This window comes from Emys orbicularis, chromosome 1 (genome assembly GCF_028017835.1).
Source record: "Emys orbicularis isolate rEmyOrb1 chromosome 1, rEmyOrb1.hap1, whole genome shotgun sequence".
NCBI lineage: Eukaryota > Metazoa > Chordata > Testudines > Emydidae > Emys > Emys orbicularis.
Genome location: NC_088683.1, coordinates 141,613,227 through 141,627,548, shown reverse-complemented (window position 1 = coordinate 141,627,548; position 14,322 = coordinate 141,613,227). Strand labels below are relative to the sequence as shown.

The 14,322-nt window shown below is 41.8% G+C and overlaps 1 protein-coding gene across 1 annotated transcript in view; it reads right to left on the bottom strand.

Annotated features, from left to right (window-relative positions):
- Positions 1 to 14,322, bottom strand: part of CRACR2A (calcium release activated channel regulator 2A) — an 87,482-nt gene that overhangs the window by 38,933 nt on the left and 34,227 nt on the right. Inside the window, exons 6-7 of the mRNA XM_065423785.1 lie at positions 7,789 to 7,879; positions 3,827 to 3,922 (exon numbers count right to left, since the gene is read on the bottom strand). Of these exons, the coding sequence (XP_065279857.1) occupies positions 3,827 to 3,922; positions 7,789 to 7,879 (187 nt within the window). The remainder of the gene's footprint in view (positions 1 to 3,826; positions 3,923 to 7,788; positions 7,880 to 14,322) is intronic.

The window sequence follows — 14,322 nt, the reverse complement described above, 5'->3', positions numbered from 1 at the left end:
TGTCAAACTTGGAAGATGTATCTAGTGGGATCCTGCAGAGGTCAGTCCTGGCTCCGGTACTATTTGATATTTTCCTTAATGACTTGGATAATGGAGTGTAGAGTATGCTTATAAAAGATGGGAAGGGTTGCTAGCACTGTAGAGGACAGAATTATAATTCAAAATCACCTTGACAAATTAGAGAATTGATCTGACTTCAGCAAGATGAAATTCAATAAAGACAAATGCAAAGTACTACACTTGGACAGTAAACATCAAAAGCACAGCTACAATATGGGAAATAACTGGTTAGGCAGCAGTACAGCTGAAAAGGAGCTGTGGCGGGGGAGGGTGTTATATCAGATCACACACAGTCAACAATGTGATTCAGTTCAGAAAAAGGCTAATATCATTCTAGGGTGTATTAACAAGAGTGTCATATGTAAGACACAGGAGGTTACAGTCCCACTCTACTCAGATCGGTGAGGCCTGTGTCCATTTCTGAGCACCACACTTTGGGAAGGATGTGGACAAACTGGAGAGAGTGCAGAAGAGAGTGACAAAAATGATAAAAGGTTTAGAAAACCTGACCTGTGAGGGAAGGTTAAAAATGGGTATGTTTAGTTTTGAGAAAGGAAGACTGAGGGGGAGCTGATAGTCTTTGCATATATTAAAGGCTGTTATAAAGAGGACAGTGATCAATTGTTTTCCACATGCTCTCTCTATGCTGAGCCCCGCTGCCTACTTTTTGAAATGCCAGCCTGCTATGGATTTGGGGATATTACAGATAACACCCCGTTATGCAGGATGGGAGCATGCTGACAATTCAAGAAGGTGGCAGCTGGCAGAAGGGACTGAGCCAAAGAATCTATTGGCTTGCAGTGGCTCACTGTCCCTGAAGCATGATCTTGGACCTACATTTGCAAGGAGATAGGCCCCTCTGTATTTGCAGAGCCACACTCTCTTGGCCTCTGGGTTCCCTGTCAGCACAAGTTTGGATCAGCATTTAATCCACCCTTGTCCATAGACAGCAGCTCTGCCAAGTGATCCCTAAGGGAGCCTCCATCTGGCTAAGTCAGTAGGAGCAGCCCTGGGCATTTCTCGGCTGGCAGTTTCTCTTCACATATTTTACAATCCCTCACGCTACAGGGGAAAAAAATGTAAGAACAGCTTTGCCTAATTAATGGTTTGGAAAAAGGAATTTGTATTATTCTCAAGAGGTTCTTTCATAATCCAGCAAGGATGTTGTAATTAAATAAAGTTACCATCACTCATTTAAAGAATAAATGTAATTGGCAAAAAAGTCCATTTCAATTTAAGAGGAAGAGAGAAGGAATTGACTAAGGCACAAATTAAACGCTGAGGGCTTGATTTGAATTACACCGATGCTGGTGTAAATCAGGAGTAACTCCACCAAATCATGGACGTTATAGCCTTATAAAAACAGGTGTAAGGAAGAAGGAGAGTTGGGCCCCAAATGCTGGACACGAGGAAAGAGATAAATGTGAACATTAAGCTCTGTACTGACTGCACTGAATTATGCTGTTGGGTGGAAAAATCTGAGTGGACTATTCAGCTGCAGAGCAGCCACATATTATAATTTAGGCTGGCAAAGGGCACCACTCAGCTGTTAAAATGACAAAAGTTTCAAGTGCAGTTTATGATCTGACTAAATAGACCTTTCAGTGACAATAAAAATAAAAGAAGAAAATCCTGTCTATCCAGGGATGGCTTCTTTTCAACAGCATGCCCATAAAAATAAAAGGGGTGTTTAGATTTTATAGTAGTGAATAAATCCTATCCTTCCACACCTGGTTCTTGGACTGGTATGTGTGTGTATAAAACTGTCATTTCAGGTTCCTCAGTTAGTTGTTGGGGTCAAAATCATGACGTCCTTACTCAGACAAAACTTCCACTGAAGTCACTGTAAATTTTGTCTCAATAAGCAAGGATTAAAATCCAAGTATAAAGATTTCAAGTTTGCCCAGAATCTTACATCAAACGGTTTAGAAGACACATATATAGAAGAAGACACAGCTAAAGGCTTTCGAAGAACAACCTTTGTGTAACTCATTGATAATGGATGTCTAAATGTACTTGGAAAGCAAAAGATAGCAAAGATTAAAATAAAACCATTATAAAATGATGAGTAATAATATCTTACATATATAGTCAGTTGCATCCTGAAAGAACCCAAAATGCTTTATAAGCCTACACACACACACACACACACACACACACACACACACACACACACACACACACACACACACACACACACACACACACACACACACACACACACAGAAACAGTTCATTTAATCCACTGCTGAAATACAATTACCTCTTGGGTGGAATGTGGCAGATATTTAGCATGCAGCACTGTGCAACAGGCAATGGAGAACAATACTACAATTTGTAGCAATAGGGTATGTTTACATTGCAAAGAAAAACCTGTGGCAGCAAGTCTCAAAGCCCAGTTCAATTGACTCGGGGCTGCAGGGCTAAAAATAGCAGTGTAGACATTCCAGGTCAGGAACCGAGCCTGGTTTTGGATCCTGGGCTCCAACCCGAGTGGGAATATCTACACTCCTGTGTATAATGCTGCAGCCCGAGCCCCATGAGAGTCAATTGACCCAGGCTCTGAGACTTGGTGTTGCGGGTTTTTCTTTGCAGTGTAGACTTATCCAAAGGTAATTACCATCAGTTGGCTGTTTGGCGACATATGAAATAAAATGATTGTCTTAGTTCAGTTCCCTAGGGGGCAGGTCTCCACATCACACATAAAAATGTGCTATCACAACCAGCAAACTAAAAACCCAGTTATCTCTCTGGTACCCAGGTGCAACTCCCATTGACTTCAATGGGAGTTGGATCAACTCCTTAGAGGAGAATCCAAACATTGCATAACCAGTGGAGCCTGAACTTCTCTCGCTCCTCACTAGAACGGACCTTCAGGTCAGCACTGCCAGGGAGAGATGGTTATATTTACTCTGTAGTTAAATAGAGGAGATTTATCTCCAGAGCTGTCAGTCTCAGACCTTTCACCAGCAGTTAATTCACTTTTTAAATTATATTAAATCCACCCCCCTGGATATAGCTTGCAGGGATTTATGGCAATTTTACAGAATAAAAGTACTGTGCTTCCCCAGACTGTGGAACAAATTACAGCAGGCACTGATATGGAAACAGGACAGGCTGATGAGAACTGTGAGCATCATTGCATTCTCACCTATGTGCGTGTAAATCAGGGCTCTCCAGTGGAGATACTCTGTATGTTTATATAACATAGCACATGTTAATATTGTATTATCTCTTTATAAGGAGATGTACGTGCTGTTCAATAAAAAAATCAGTAAAGAGAATATATAAATTATGACATGATCCAATGGTTGGAAGTTGAAGCTAGACAAATTCAGATTGGCAATAAGGTGTACATTGCTAACAGTGAGCATAATTAACCATTGGAACAATTTACCGAGGTCGTGGTGGATTCTCCATCACTGACAGTTTTTACATCAAGATCAGACGTCTTTCTAAAATATACGCTCTAGGAATTACTTTGGGGAAGTTCTACAACCTGTGTTATACAGGAAGTCAGATTAGTTTATCTCAATGGTGCCTTGTGGCCTTGGAATCTATGAACCTCTGTGAATTTATAAAGGACTTCAGTGTGGAACTGCAGCTTTCATGGTGACCAATCACTTCAAATGGCTTTTATTTTAAAAAAATTCTCTGAGTTGAAATATTGCTAAATATATGAAGGAAAGAAGAGAAACTATGAAGGAAAATCACAGGGGCAAGTCAAAATGATCTACAGTTCTCTCTGTATAATGCTGTTAAGTACCCTTTTCTGTTTTTGAAGCAGTTGTTCCAGCTCTTGTTCTTTTGAAACGAGTTTATGTTCCAGCGCTTGACTGCGGGACTGAAACCTCTCTGTATCCTGCGAAATCAAAAGACATCAACATTAAGCAAAAAGGCAGGGTTTTCATCATCAGGGCAGCATGGCCCAGAGGACAGGGCATAGGACTGTTAGTCAGATCTGGAAGTAAGGGGTAGATTTTTAACAGTGAGGGTTACTAGCCAATGGAACAGGTTACCTAAGGTTGTGGTGAATTCTCCATCACTTAGGAGGCCAGATCCTCAGCTGGTGTAAATTGGCATAGCTCCATTGACCTCAATGACTGAAGTTAGTGCATCTATGTTGAGTAACACCAGCTCAGTTTCTGACCCACATAGGAGGTAAAATTTTCAAAAGTGCTTAAGGGACTTATGTTAAGCCCCATTTTCAAAAGTGATTTAGGCACATCTGAGCCTATGTCTGTGAGACTTAGGAGTCTATGTCACTTTTGAAAATGGGTCTAAAAATGCTAAATTGCTTCCACGTGTTTGAAAATTTTACCCTGGGTCTTTCTAAAGGATTTCCTGTAGTTCAGTCACAAGTTACCGGACTCAATACAGGTATTACTGGGTGAAATTCTATGGCCTTTCTTATGCAGGTTATTATAAATGGTGCCTTCTAGCTTTAAAATCCATCACTTGCAATCGTGTGAATCAGGAGCAGCTCCGCCGAAGTTAACAGAAGTGGTGTAAAATTGATATAAGTGAGAAGAGAGTTAGGCCCTGGGTGTTTACAGACCTCTCAGTTACTGCAGTGGCCCCACAAGCAGGTGGTTACCCAAATATTCTATAACAGCATTTGAATAAATGAGAACCCCTCTTTCTCTCATTAGGAATTACTCCTTGGGACAGATTCTCAGATGGTGTAAACAGTGGCGGATTAGGGGTTTGTGGTGCCCTGGGCCAAAGGAATTGGGGACCCCTCCCCACCCCTTCCACCTGCAATCCTCCCCCCGCCAGTGGTGGATTAATCACCGGGCCAACAGGCCAGTGCCCAGGGGCCCCGGCCATTTGGGGGTCCCTGAAAATGGGTGCCCCCGCACCCAGATCTGCTCGACCCGGTGCTCCTGCTGGGGAGCGGTGGAAGCCCCCACATCCTGACCCCACTCTCTGCAGTAGTGCTGGGGAGGGATGCGGATGGTGTCGGGGGGGCCTACAAACTTGCTTTGGCCCAGGGCCCAACAAACCCCATATCCACCACTGCCCGCTGCCCCCAGCACTCCTGTGGGGCGTGGGGTCGGGTCATGGGGACTTCCCCTGTTCTCTGGCAGGAGCGCTGGGTGGGTGGGGGGAGTGGGGCAAGCCCCTGTGCCCTGACCCTGCTCCTTGGCAAGAGCACTGGATGGGTGGGCGGAGCAGGTCTGGGTGTGGGGGCGCCCATTTTTCGGGGGCCCCCCAATTGGCCAGGGCCCCTGGGCACAAGCCCCGTTGGCCCAGTGGCTAATCCACCACTGGGTGTAAATTATCAGAGTTCCAGTGGCTGAGAATCTGCTCCCTTAGTTCTTCAGGAAAATTCCTTTAGAGAACGATCAAACCTCCCTCAAGGGGGTGGGTGCAGGAACACTGAAATGTTCCCCCACTCCTCCTCTCACTCCTAACAATGTATTTAATGAGGCAATTTAATGTACATTAACTGGCTTCTTATTCAGAAAAATATATATCCAAATGAATAAGACATAATAACCATTCCTCTAACACAGTCCTTAATCGGCAGGGTACCAAATATCTTAAATAGCAACAGTTTGTACTTATTTGCCTTCTTAACAATTTCTTTTTATGTACTTTTCAAACGCTATGCTTTTCCAGAAACAGGCAATCATTTTCTTTTTCATATGGCATCCGTATGTCTCTGCATTCTGTGGGGCCTTTGTGAACTTTTGCTTTAGGGAAAGAACTTAAAACTCCAAACACCAAAAAATAAATTAGTCACACCGAGAAATAATACTTCTTGAGTGTCTGTGGCTGCTGACTAACTTTTAAAGAGCTAAACTGAGGTTTACCTGGAAACCTACAAAGGCCTGTGATAGGGATTAATAATGGAATTGATTATGCTACCTTAATGTTAAAGTTAATTACCAGTTACTGGTAATATAGTTTCTTATAGGTTAGAATCTTTAGATCTTATTTTTGGATTTACAGTATAATTTAAATAGTGGCACTCTTTTTATTAGAGCATACAAACCAATCTCTTGCATATCAACCTTCATTATAAAAGATAATGCATTTTACAACTTTTCAAATGCTACACAACTCTATACAAGGCGATCATTTGACCCAACATTGAAATTCACCCAGCTCTGGAGTGGAACACAGCTGCTGTGTAAGGGTCTAATCCAATGCCCAGTGAAGTCAATGGAAAGATTCCCACTGTCGATAGTGGGACCTAACTCTGCAAAATACACACTAAACAACAGTTTAGGGCAGGAAGTAAAGAAAAATTTATCCAGTTGAAACTACAGGGCAACTTTTTAGACAACGTGTGACATACATGGCGTTGCTCTGTATTTCTGAATACTGTGTTCGCCAGATTATTGGGATGTTTACTGTATTGGTTTAATCCAATAGAGATCTGTATGGAAAAAACAAGCAGGAAGTGAAACAATGGCTCAAGATAAAATACTAGGGGGTTAGGAGACAATGCTGGATAGAAAAAGCCTGGACACCAGAACATCAGAGGGACTATGGCAGTTTAAAAAGAGACTCTCTCTGCAAGGGTGGGAGTGGGGTGCTGTTTAATAGTTGTTGAGGAGCTCTTCGGGGAGGAACCAGCCTGTGACAGCAGCACCCATTGGGGTGTCTGAAGAAACTAGGCCTGCGTAGATTATCATCAGGGATGGTAAGCCTCTAGGTACGATAGATGTGCTTGTAGACTTTTTGTTGCTTTAAAATCCTTTTTCTCTTATGCATTGTTCCTATTGGGGTAAATACTTTGGTTTGAGACGTCTGTCTGGTCACTCTATTCACCTCTGGCCACAGATTCCCAAACGGAAGGTCGGCAGGTAATGAACCCAGTTGGACTTGCTGGGTGAGCACAGTAGATACACAGGGCACTGTAGGGCTCAGTCTAAGAGTGCGAGAATGGTAGAATTCCACCCCAGGATAGGTAAAGTCATGAGACCTGTCACCTGAAGAGGTTCACTCAGAGAGACCAGGAAGGGGACAGAGGTACTCTGTAAGAATGACACCATAGAAATTGTTCAAGAAGGAATTTGGCCAGGTCATTGAGACTAGTGCTGCTGTGAAAAGTTCCAGGGGATCTTTTATGATCACAAATGGTCAGGACCTTGATTTTTAAACCCATGTAAAAGATGGCACCTCCACTAGCAAAGTGGGCTATTGGTTCGGTAGTTATTCCGAAGGCAGGGCCGGCTCCAGGCACCAGCGCAGGAAGCAGATGCTTGGGGCGGCCAATGGAAAAGGGCAGCATGTCCTGGTCTTCGGCGGGAATTCGGTGGCGGGTCCCTCAGTCCCTCTCGGAGGGAAGGACCGGCTGCTGAATTGCCGCCAAAGAATGAAGCGGCGCGGTAGAGCTGCCGCCGAAGTGCCGCCATTCGCGGCTTTATCTTTTTTTTTTCTTCGCCGCTTGGGGCGGCAAAAAAGCTGGAGCCAGCCCTGTCCGAAGGAATAATACCACCTCCTGAATATCACCAACACCACTTAGTGCAGTTTGTGGGTGCGCCTTGGTCTCCCATCCAAGTAGTCAGCCAGCCTGAGCCTGCAATCTGATGAGATCACTGGGTGAGGTAGTAAGTGAAATTATGCTTTATCTTATATTGCTCTGTAGACTGTCATTTTGGGGGCTTTCTTTTGCTCTCACACTGGCTGAAATCAATGGAGTTACCCTGGTGTAAAAACTAGTGGGAGAGCAGAATTAGGCCTTCCATATCTATAACAAAGAGACACAGTCACCTTCAAGAGAAACTGTTCTTTCTCATTTTTGATTTGCTGCTCCATTTCCTCATAGAGATGTTGAATTTCTTCATCATAAGCAGCAATTTTCCTAATAAGAGATAAAAGCACACTGAGTGGGTCTTTGTAGCATTATTTCAAGTAAAAGGCTCACAATCTACCAGCTTAGCATCACATTTCTGTTTTAGCACAAGACTCAAGGGAATGATCCCAACAGCAGAAAAAAGTATTTACATACAGCAGGGTCACAGATAAAAACCAAATTGTTTCCCATGGGGGAGAGCAGTAACTGCACTAAAGCTAATAAGGCTGTTTATTTGATATTTGAAAATTGGCAGCACAATATATGATGGCTGTTTATCAGGCACTCTTAATAACTGTGGAACCTAGAGCCTAAGGAAGGGAGAGCCTAGACGTGACACTAATAACAACAATGAAAATACTGGAAACAATGTTTCTAAATTAGAGCTGGTCAAGTAGGAATGAAAGTGATTTGTGAGTATTTTCAAGTTGCAGCTTTGCTCTACTGTTATTTATGAGACTGCATTATTCATGAGTATTCCTACAACTAATGATTTATTTCTGAAACCACTAATGCATCCCAAAAGTTTCAGCACAAAGAATGACTTGTCTGAAAGTTCATATGCTACTGTGTCTTTATGTGTCTTTCTCTATTTTGACACTTGTTACACACTTGTTTAAAGTTTTAGTCACCCCGTCAGGGAGCAGATTAAGAGCACTTTGCACAAGTGCACACGACTACACAAAGAACAAGGGATTGAATAATCAAGCCCACTTTTTTTGGATTGAGATTGAAACAGATGGATTAGGAATCTAACAGGATTGAGACGGAAACAGCTGCAGTTTGGCACCTGGCCTGGACAGAGCTTGCATGGAGAATTAGAGAGACTTCGCTAGCATTTGGCTGGGTGGGGAGGGAATAAAAATATATTTTTCTGAAATCATCAGCAATTGAAAAGTCATTTCTCAGCACATTCAGAGGATTTTTAGTAGAGCCTCTGTGACATCGCTGAACATTCTCCCCACATGGTCTGGCGAGGATGGATACGGGTTGTTACTCAGGCAATTTGCAGAGTGTAACTGCCCAGAAATCCTCAAAAGTCTTCAAATCAGGAACAGGAGGAAAAATAGGGGGTACAGAAAAAAATCACTGTATGATTTGGGAATTCCCCTGTGAGTTTTCCTATATTCTGCAAATTCTCCTCTGAGTTACACCATAGCAAATCAGGAATAACGCCAGTCAAGCTAACTGATATAAGAATCAGGTCATTTTTTCCCCTCCAAATGTTCACAATGCCTGTCATTTATAACTTGCATTTTTCGTCCCCAACTAGAAAGGTCAGTGTGTAGTCTCAGAATTGACTCTAGTGATAAATGAATGTTGCACTATATTGACACAAGAAAACAAAATTCCTTAGGGCTGATTGTCCACTGCCTTGCACTTTGCATGGTCATTTACATCTATGCAAAATGAGTTCAAGCTGTGTGTTAAATGCAGACCCCCTATGGAGGCTGCTAATCCCCATCCTCCCTCATGATGCAAGTAAATAGTGAAGGAAAATAAAGGGACATTTTATGCTTCCTTACTTCCCTTCATAGGTGCACAGTCAGATTTACATTCTGGCCCAAAATATCTAAGGCACTCTATTCTAAGAAAACAATAATCCATAGAGCAAATTCAGAGCTTCCTTGAGTGGGTGGAATTCCATGAAACCATACAAGACTTGATAATCATTTAACAAGATAGCACATGAATGCCAAGATCACATCTGTAAACCCTGTATTTGCCCAATAATATGTCACATTGAGCAGGGTTAGGCTGGTTATATAATGAAAGACCCTATTACGGTGTATATAAAGAACACAGTAGTCAATGTTGCCATGAGAACCATAACTGAATTTTCTTGCTTGTGCAGGGTAAAAGGAACAACTTGAATATTGAATTCATACACTATTGTTTTTAGCACTGGATTTTCTCTAACTTGTGTTTGCAAGGGCAGAACAGGGCTATAATCTGAACATGACATTTGAGAGACATTTTAATATCATGTTTGTTTGTTGTCTGCTTTAGCATACTACCAGGGGGATGACATCTGCAGGCTAAACACACCCAAAGTTTTAATTATTGGTTTAGTCTCCATTCTTAAAGCTGGTCAAATAATAATAATAAGATAATTTATCATCATTATTTAAAGCATAACATAATGGAAAGAAATTATAACAAAGTAATTTATTCAGTAAAAAAAAAAAGCCAAAATTCATCATCAAACAAACAACAGCAACAAAAACCCCTATTCACCCTGAATAATTTGACCAGCTTTAACTGTTATATAATTCCAATGCTAGTGCTGTAGTGCTGCTTTGTCTTTACAATAATCCTGTGGATAAATGTTTTTGTTTTGTTTTTTGTTATAACACATTTACCAAACTAGACCATAACTCTGGTTAGGATAGCTAAGGTGACATGTTCCGGTTATTATGTTCTGGTAGTGAGGTTAATGCATACATGGGATGGTTTCATTTCTGCCTATTATTTTAGATGCAGTATTTGAATTTTGTTCACCATTGTTCACACAGACATTTGGTCAGAACAGCTGTTACTTCAAATGAAAATTGGTTAGTGTGTTGGGTACTTTATGGGCTGATCCTACAAGGTTCCAAATGTCCTCAACCTTCTTTGAAGTCAGGCTCTGCTACTGACTTGCTTTTGTAACCTTGGGAAAAATCACTTCACCTTTCTGGGTGGCATTCATAAGATGACTATGTCCAATATTTAGGAACCATTGCCATTCACAAAACCCCCACTCATCTGCCACCTAACCCGGTAGGTGCCTATGTTTCCAAATGTAAAGTCCCGCAAGGTGCTTAAATTTCAGCAGTTGGGCACGTGCACAGTCCTAAGTAGAGGGGTGTGCCTATATCCTAACACCACCTCCCCAGATATGGGCTATAGGGTGTTCTGGGGAAGGTCTGTCTTAATGTTTCCTGTTGAAGTGGTGCCGCTGTGTATAAATAATTAGATATTCCTTGGGCCAGAGAAAGAGTGAGAATGACTCTCTAGCTCAGTGAGTAGGGCACAATCATAGGACGTGAGAGATCCAAGATTGGCGATCCCAGCTTCACATCAGGCACATGGTGGAACTGAACCTGGGTCTCCCACACTGAACCCTAACCACTGGGTTAAAGATTATAATGTGGGGAAGGAGGGACTACATCTTCTTCTGCCTCCTCCTCAGTTTTTCCTTGAACAACTGCTGACTTGACTCAGGGCTTGTCTACACTACCGCGCGGGGTCAATCTAAGATACGCAACTTCAGCTACATGAATAGCGTAGCTGAAATCGAAGTACTTAGATCTACTTATCGCGGGGTCTTCACTGCAGTAAGTCGACAGCTGACGCTCTCCCGTCAACTCTGCTTGCGTTTCTCGTTCTGGTGGAGTACTGGAGTCGACGGGAGAGCGCTCAGCAGTCGATTTATTGCATCTATACTAGACGCAATAAATTGACCCCTGCTGGATTGATGGCTGCCCGCTGATCTGGTGGGTAGTGTAGACAAGCCCTTAGACACTTAACTCCAGGAGAGAGTTCACAGCTGTGAATCCCAAGTGAAGGGAGGTGCCTCCTTCTGGCCTGAAGTTAGATGCAAGGGAGCTGGAACAATTTGTATAGTGGGGGTGCTGAGAGCCATTGAACTAAACTGTAAACCCTGTATATGATGGAAACCACTTCAAGCTAGGGGGTACAGCAGCACCCCCAGCATTCCAAGTTCCAGCACCTATGATTAGATGCCTAACTCCTTTTGTGGGGGTGAGATCTAGGCCACTTCCCTGTACTCAGCATTTCTGTTGGCTAGCATAGGCATTAGGCAGCTCAGCATGCTAGCTTTTCTGAACCTCTCTTTTAGTTGCCTAATGCTCTGGGAATCTAACTCGGGGTTGTGAATTCCACCAAGCAGCAGAGCACTAAATGTCCTCTGTGAATCCTACCCTGAATGCTCATGTTTCTCCTCCCACCCTTTGTCTGTCTGTCTTGTCTGTCTAGACTGTAAGCTCTTTGGAACAGAGAATGGTCCAAACATTATGTGTTTGTACACATTCACAAGCACAATGGAGGGCCCAGTCTCAGCTGAGGTGCTACTGCCCAATCTAGGTGCTACTGTAATACAAATAAATAATATCAAATGTTGATATTTGCGTTAAAGCACAGTACCAACTTTGTGCACAACACTATGGAGGCTGTGAAAGCCTGGACTCCAGTCAAGTTTATAAACCCTGAAGGAACTCCTGAAGAGATTATAAAAGGCACCAAAAATTCCATAGAGATTATGAACTCTTCAAGGACCTATCAATAACACAAATATATTATGTCTTTTCAAACCAGCAAGATATAAGTACATCAATATCTAAAGGGATAACCTCCCTCAAAACATCACTGTATTGTCCAAAACATCACTGTATGATTTAAAAATAATTACCACCAAGTATTTGGAAGCCAGAAATTCTAAATTAAGATAACATTTAAAAGAAAAATGTTGGAAAGTAAGTGAGTTAACAAACACTGGGAATATAGAACATCAAATACTGTGTAAATGCCAAAAGCATGAGTTTTGGATTTGACCCGCTTGTTTCATGTGTTTGGCTATTACTCCAGGTGGCTATCCCAGGTGTGTGGCTACCAGCCCAGCTATCTCTTTGAATGGAGATGACATACATATAATATTTGGTTTAATATATTCTTGTGGGGTAAATCTTTTCTAGTATTGTATAAATCCAAAAAAAAAAAAATTACATAAAGAGCAGGAGGTCAGACTAGATGATTATAATGGTCTCCTCTGGTCTTGAAATCTATGAAATGCACATCACACATTCATTAGGGAGAAACTCCAATGGAAAAAACATTTTGGGTTACAATGCTACCAATCTGATTTATTTTCTTTACGGTAATTCAGTTTTCCTAAGCCATCTGTCTTCAGACTGTGATGGTATTTAGTTTGGAAAGACTAACAGGACTTGCTCTGTGTGTGCTCATTTGAAAATTCAGTCCAAAACAGTTTATTTTCTGTTCAGAAACCTTTCATGGAGTTGTCTGATTAAGTGATAACCCTAATAGAATGTGAGTTTGTGCTCCAGTAATGATCTAGAAGTGATGACAGAAAAATATTGAGGCAAACCATTATCATTTATCTAAAACCAACAGCTAGCAAATACAGAAAGGTTCAATTTAGATGAAACTATAGACATTTAGTGGAGCAAAATCTCTCATTCTGGTTATATTTGGCATGATTGGTTGAAAAACAGACGTGATAAATCTGTATGTTTCTATGGTTCATTTCTTCAGAGGACATCAATACTAAGATCTGGAACTATGTCAATATTAGCCAATCAAATCACATATGCAAATGTCTTCTTCTTAATTTGCTCCTCAGAGACCAGTAATAGTTTTTTCCCCCTAGGACCACAAACTTTGTTTACTCTTTAAAGGGTTAGAGTATTTTTTTAAAAAAAAACATGCTATGTGTAAGAAATTCATGATTAGATCAGATCTACTTTTGCGCCAATAAATATTAACATGCATCTAAACACAAGCCATATGGATGAATGCAGTTCTCAGTGAAATCAATGAGGTTGCACAGGTGCACAAATAGAATTTGTGCCAATATAGGCTCATTACACTAAGTGAACATAAAAATCACATAGAAAAAACTACATTAAAAAAGATAAGTTGGAAAAGTCAGGGAATACTAAAGTTAACGTTGCCTGTGGATCCTTAACTCTGCCCCTTGGTACATATACAGTATGATACAGTCTTTAACTACATGACCACACAGTATTTTTTCTTCAGGATCCCTGCCCCATTCAGTGCATAGATGGGATGGTGCTTAGCAATAAGGCGGGTGTTCAAAAGTTAAATTTATCCTTATTATCCAGAGTGTGGCCTCATGCCTCATACTCTGCATACCATCCAGCACCAGCGCTGAATGAGGCAGGTCTCCCAGATTAAAAAGTGTATGATTGTGTAATTAAAAAGACTGTATCATAACGTATTCACACACGGAGCAGGGGGAAGGATCTGTTAGGGTAAAGGTTTTATGGGATACTTGGACATTTCCTGAACTTGAGTGCTTCATTTTGCAACCTTAAGGTTATTTTAATATATATATTTTTATGGAATTTCCTGGGAGTTGGTTTTTAAGAGAAAAGAAAACAAAGAATTTCCATCATGTGCAACTATTTGCTAGACAGCAGCAGAATGATCTGTTCTGTCCTATACACTATATACGTTTTTTAGATATCACATGAAATGAAGCAGGGCTCTTTTGGAATTTGGTGTCCTTCTTTACACACCATCACAGATCATAATCTGCAGCAGGGGCTTGGCCAGAATTGTTCTAAGGAGGGGGCCCACAGCTCTCCCTCCCCTGCCTCCATCAAGCCCCACACTCTCCCGCTGCACCCAGCCCCAGACACTCTCCTACTGCTACCCACACCCAGCCCCACACACTTCCCCCCCAC